General features: G+C 47.3%; 1 protein-coding gene across 1 annotated transcript; it reads left to right on the top strand.

Moving 5' to 3' along the window:
- The first annotated feature begins 387 nt into the window (after positions 1 to 387).
- On the top strand, positions 388 to 6,183 carry LOC116524691. The gene is made up of 2 exons (XM_032240077.1): positions 388 to 1,305; positions 6,125 to 6,183. Exon 1 carries the CDS (start codon positions 519 to 521, stop codon positions 1,245 to 1,247), a length of 729 nt encoding a protein of 242 aa, XP_032095968.1. The 5' UTR covers positions 388 to 518; the 3' UTR covers positions 1,248 to 1,305; positions 6,125 to 6,183.
- The last annotated feature ends 238 nt before the right edge of the window (positions 6,184 to 6,421 follow it).

Genomic DNA, 6,421 nt, shown 5'->3' on the forward strand with positions numbered 1-6,421 from the left:
AGCTGGTCTTGAACTCCCGACCTCTGGTGATCTGCCCCCCCTGGCCTCCAAAGTGCTTGGATTACAGGCATGAGCCACCACACCCGGCAGAATCATAATTTTAAATTGCTGTATTGTTTATAATACGTGCTTGGTTATACTTATATAACTATTTTCTCCTTTATTGTACCTGAGGTAAGAGAAGCTCAGGGAATTCATTCAGGCAGCAAGTGGAGAAACTAGCTTTCAAACCTGCATTTCAGACTCTCATTCTTCCACTGCAAAAAAGCAAAGTGCTCATATATGGTCACAAGCCCTGGAGAAGTCTTACACAAGGGCATTATGATAGCAACAAGAATGACTAATAAGTATTAATAGCTCATGACAAGAGAACAAATGCCATTAATTATCTCAATATATTAGTCTTATTAGTAATGTTTGCACAGAATTATTCATACAAATATTATTAGCCTGTGTCGGGGACAGTTGTCAAGCTCAGCAACAGGCTCACAGCTCAGCTCCCAGCCTCAAGGTTCCAGATGTGCAGGGGCCAGGGCTTTCAGGGACACGCCCCCTGGGCCTCTGGGGGGCCAATTGACGCGCAGAAGGCGGGGCCCTGGGAGCGACAATGGTGTTATCCAATGGAACGACAGCCGGAGCCGCCCCTGGCCAATCGGCGCGCTCCTCCGCGATGGGCGGAAGTGGTGAGGCAGCTCTGGGGGCCGTTGTTCGGTGCGGGGGCTGACAGAGGAGGCTTGGTGTCAGCAGCTAGCGAGTCAGCGTTTCTCCTCTTGTCCCTGGTGAGGTGTAGCGGCGGCATACGGCTGGAGAGCCCCTGTGGCCTCCAGTTCAGGAAGGGTCCGGCATCCCAAGGGAGGGTGTGTGGGCGAGGGGTCTCCGGGCCCGGGGTTGTGGCTGTGAGAAGATGCCGGCGCCGCGGCGTCTCAGGCACCTGGAGAAGGCCGCGCTTTCTCCTCAGGAAACCGGGGCCTCGACGGCCCCCAGTGACGCCGCCCCCTTCGCGGCCTAGGCTAGCCCGGGAACTGGGAAACGGGCGTCGTCCGCAGCGCTGCTGTGGCCACCGCGCCCCGGGTGGAGCTGGACTCGGGGCCGGCCTGGGCCTAGAGCCCGAGCCTCGAGCTGCCGGCGTGGGGGGTCGGGAGTGGCCTAGTGCGGCCTCGAGGCCGAAGGATCCGAGTCCGAGCTCCCACTCCGACCCGCTGGTGCTGCGGGAAACTCAGGTGGCCTTCCGCTTTCGTAGCCTCTGAAGTGGGGATCAAGACTTTCACTTCATAGTATTGTTGTCGGGATTAAAAGATTGTCCCGGTAAGCGTTTGGCAATTGCTGTTATTTGAGAAGCCGCTTACGTCTTCACTCCCCATCACCGACGTTGCTGGGGAAGGGGGCGATTGGAAACTGCCTTGGGGGGTCTAGACCCAGCAGTGGAAGCTCCGCCGCCTCTGGCAGAGGGACGGTCCCCTCTGCAGACCGGAGACATCTATCCGACCCCCAGCGGTCTCCTTATCAGCTTGAAGACTTTTCTGTGCCTCAACTCTTTCATGCATTCGCCCATTTTCTTGAGTCCTTGATGTATTGTCAGTCCTCTGCCTGAAGAATCCGAGGCCCAGGGAGGTTAACTCTGGCAGAACCAGCCAGAACTTGACCCCCAGAGGGGGACCCTACAGGTCACCCCCAGTCTCCTTGCAGCTGGAAAAGAGAGCACCTGCCACGTCTGAGCTCTCGCCTTAGAGTTGGCCACTTAGTGGGCTGGAATAGAACACACCTGAAATCAGTCGGACAGCCCTGGAAAAGGTATCTAGGCCAGCCATCCCTAGTTGCAATTTCATATTAGAGTGAATATCTTTTTTTTTTTTTTTTGGGATATGGAGTCTCCTGTTGTTCAGGCTGGAGTGCAGTGGTGAGATCTCCGATGACTGCAACCTCCGCCTCCCGGGTTCAAGTGATTCTCCTGCCTCAGCCTCCTGAGTAGCTGGGATTACAGGCGCCCCTCACTGGCTGATTTTTGTATTTTTAGCAGAGACTTGGTTTCACCATGTTGGCCAGGCTGATCTCGAACTCCTGACCTCCAGTGATCCGCCCACCTCGCTGTCCCAAAGTGCTGGGATTACAGGCTTGAGCTGCGCACCTGGCCCAGAGTGGTTATCTTGAATCATGTCATTCCCTAGTTTAAAGGCCTTTAGTGATTTACTATTGAGCTTGGGATCTAATCCAATATTCTTTCTGTTTTATATGAAAAGACCTCCTTGAGTCATTCCCCTTTTTTATTATGCCCTTCCAGATCTACCTTTACTTTCTCTTTCATTGCTTTTAGGCGTTTTGCCCTTCCCACCGCCTGGATGGATTTTCCCCCATTCCCATCCTCTGTCTTTGTCTTTTCATGGTTGGCTCTTGTACTTCAGTTCTTAGTTTAAATGTCATCTCTCCAGAAAGTTCTTCCCTGACCACTCTTAACTAGAGAAGATTTGCCTCTACTGCACCCATTTATTTGTAGTTTTTTGTATTTTGTATGTATTTTTTTGCTTATTGTTTTTCTCTACCACTAAATTGCTTTTTCAGACATGATGTTTCCTTAGTTTATAAAGTATTCTTAGTGTCAGGGCACAATGGCACACAATATGGTCTGGGACTGCCTTGACCTCCTACCTCCCACTTCAGCCTCCCAAGTAGCTGAGATTACAGGCATGTGCCACCACACCTACCTACTTTTTTGCTTACTTTTTGTAGAGATAGGGCCTTACTATGTTTCCTGGCTGGCCTTGAATTCCTGAGCTCAAGTGATCCACCCAACCCAGCCTTCCAGAGTGCTGGGATTATAGGTGTGAGACACTGCACGTGGTCCACAGTATTGTCCTTTTTTTTATTTTTATTTTTTTGAGACAGAGTCTCACTCTGTTGCTCAGGCTGGAGTGCAGTGGCCCAATCCCAGCTCACTGCAACCTTCACCTCCTGGATTCAAGCAGTTCTTCTGCCTCAGCCTCCTGAGTAGCTGGGTTTACAGGTGCCTGCCACCACACCCCGCTAATTTTTGTATTTTTAGTAGAGACTGGGTTTCACCTTGTTGCCTAGGCTGGTCTTGAACTCCTGACCTCAAGTGGTCCACCTGCCTTGACCTCCCAAAGTGCTGGGATTACAGACACAGTATTGTCTTAAACATGTTGAACAAATGACTACATGTTTTGAAAAGTAGTAGTTGGCTTAATGCCAAAACCATTAAAGAACCCTATTGGGGGCAGGATTTAAGACCATTTTTGTATCATGAAAAGGAATAATCTAAACAATGGTAGTAAAGTTGCCAGTGCTTTGCTTTCTGCATTGACATCTTGTTTAAAAAAGAGGAGAGGCCGGGCGCGGTGGCTCAAGCCTGTAATCCCAGCACTTTGGGAGGCCGAGGCGGGTGGATCACGAGGTCAAGAGATCGAGACCATCCTGGTCAACATGGTGAAACCCCGTCTCTACTAAAAATACAAAACATTAGCTGGGCATGGTGGTGCGTGCCTGTAATCCCAGCTACTCAGGAGGCTGAGGCAGGAGAATTGCCTGAACCCAGGAGGCGGAGGTTGCGGTGAGCTGAGATCATGCCATTGCACTCCAGCCTGGGCAACATGAGTGAAACTCTGTCTCCAAAAAAAAAAAAAAAAAAAAAGAGGAGAAACTTCATAGTGAAGAAACTTGGCAGACACCATATCAACTATGTGATCAGAGTTTACATCAATAGTAAAATAAGACTGTTGACATCATGTATCTTCTGATACAAGGCACTGAGATGAGCACAACATGATTTCTTTTTTGAGACAGAGTCTTGCTCTGTCACCAGGCTGGAGTGCAGTGACACGATCTTGGCTCACTGCAACCTTCGCTTCCCAGGTGTTTGTTTGTTTGTTTGTTTGTTTTTTCAGACAATCTTGCCCTTTCTCCAGGCGCCAGGCTGGAGTGCAGTGGCGTGATCTTGGCTCACTGCAACCTCCGCCTCCCAGGTTCAAGCAATTCTCCTGCCTCAGCCTCCTGAGTAGCTGGGACTATAGGCGCACACCACCATGCCCAGCTAATTTTTGTATTTTAGTAGAGACATGGTTTCACTATGTTGGCCAGGATAGTTGCAATCTCTTGACCTCGTGATCTTCCTGCCTTGGCCTCCCAAAGCGCTGGGGTTACAGGCGTGAGCCATTGCGCTGGGCCTCAGCCTCCCAGGTTGAAGTGATTTTCCTGCCTCAGCCTCCCAAGTAGCTGGGATTATAGGCGTGCACCACCAAGCACAGCTAATTTTTGTATTTTTAGTACAGATGGCATTTCACCAGCACAACATGATTTCTATGGTGGTCTTGCTAAAATTGTATAACTTGAATTTAATCATGATATCAGACAAACCCAAATTGAAGGACATTATATAAAATAACTAGTTGGCTGGGCATGGTGACTCACGCCTGTAATCCTAGCACTTTGGGAGTATGAGGCGGGTGGATCATCTGAGGTCAGGAGTTTGAGACCAGCCTGGCCAATATAGTGAAACCCCGTCTCTACTAAAATAAAGAAATTAGCTGGGCATGGTGGTGTACACTTGTGGTCCCAGCTACTTGGGAGGCTGAGGTGGATGTTGCAGTGAGCCTAGGTTGCACCACTGCACTCCAGCCTGGGCAACAGAGCAAGACTCCGTCTCAAAAAAAAAAAAAAAAAAAAAAAGAAGTAGTATGCTTAACAAGGTCATGAAAGAGAAGAAAATATTGAAGAACTCTCCCAGATCAAAGGAGATTAAGTACAAGTAACAGCTAAATGCAATGTGTGATCCTAGATTGAATACAGAACCAGAAAAAGGGTGGGATGGTGATTTTTTCTTTTTTTTTTTTTAAGACAGGGTCTTACTCTGTCAACCAGGCTAGAGTGCAGTGGTACAATCACTGCTCACTGCAGCCATGACCTCCTAGGCTCAAGTGATCTTCCCATTTTAGCCTTCTGAGTAGCTGGGACCACAAATATGTGCCACCACGTCTGGCTAATTTTTAAATTGTTTGTAGAGAAGGGGTTTTACCATGTTGCCCAGGCTGATCTTAAACTCCTGGGTTCAAGCGATCCTCACAGCTCACCTCCCAAAGCTCTGGGATTACAGGCATGAGCCACTGTGCCCGGCTCATTGGTGAAATTTGAATAAATTTTATAAATTAGTTACTAGTATTGTATTAGTGTTATTTCCTGTATCTGAGAATTTTACTATTGTTACTTATGATGGTTTTAGGGTTATTGGATGAAGTCTGTAAGGGATGTTATTTTATTTATTTTTATTTATTTTTGAGATGGAGCCTCACTTTGTCTCAAGGCTGGAGTGTAGTGGTACGACCTCGGCTCACTGCAACTTCCAGTTCTCTAGTTCAAGCGATTCTCCTCCCTCAGCCTCCTGAGTAGCTGTGACTACAGGCACATGCCACCATGCCCAGCTAATTTTTGTATTTTTAATAGGGACGGGGTTTTACCATGTTGGACAGGATAGTCTTGATCTTCTGACCTCGTGATCCGCCCACCTCGGCCTCCCAAAGTGTTGGGATTACAAGTGTGAGCCACTGTGCCCGACTGGGATGTTATTATTATTATTATTGCGTCTGCCCATTATTATTGTTATTTTTGAGATAGGGTTTCACTCTGTTGCCCAGGCTGGAGTGCAGTGGCATGATCATGGCTCACTGCAGCCTTGAACTCCCGGGCTCAAGCATTCTTCCTGAGCATTCCTCCTGCCTCAGCCTCCCCAGTAGCTGGGAATACAGGCACCACCATCCCTGGATAATTTTTTTTTGTATAGATGGAGTTTCCCCATATTGTGGCCAGGTTGGTCTTGAACTCCTGGGCTCAAGTGATCTGCCCGCCTCGGCCTCTCAAAATACTGAGATTGCAGGCATGAGTCACAGTATCCAGCCTAGTAAAAGTATTTTATTATTTTTATTTTTTAAAAGTCTCTCATCTAATAAAATTATTTTAAATTGAAAATTTTAAAATAAGAAAATCCCAAGGGTGGATTTCTTGAATAAAATAACACACAGGTTTGGGTGACATTTTCTTTATACTAGTTTTTTGTTTTTTGCATGTCATCTTTAAAGCAGAAATGAAAGAGAAAGTTCATGTCTTCCTTTGTGGTTTTCAGGAAGAGCTAAAGATGGCTGAATTTCTAGATGACCAGGATACTCGACTTTGTGACAACTGGTAAGACATTAAATCTATGAAATGTTAGTGGAATGAGGACAAACTAGTTTCTATAGAGGGTTGGTTTATTTAATGGTAGGTTAAAATTGGAGCCATAAAATATTCAGTACAAATAAATGGCACTAGAGCTTTTTAACAATTTTGGTTAAACTGCCTGTTTTAGTAATTTGATAAGATGGTTGGTTTACGCAGAATAAAGTAGTGCTAGAGCAATAGCAATAGGATGAGTCTGGACTGT

The sequence above is a fragment of the Sapajus apella genome, unplaced genomic scaffold (genome assembly GCF_009761245.1).
Source record: "Sapajus apella isolate SASKATOON/1434 unplaced genomic scaffold, GSC_monkey_1.0 scaffold2, whole genome shotgun sequence".
NCBI classification, from domain to species: domain Eukaryota; kingdom Metazoa; phylum Chordata; class Mammalia; order Primates; family Cebidae; genus Sapajus; species Sapajus apella.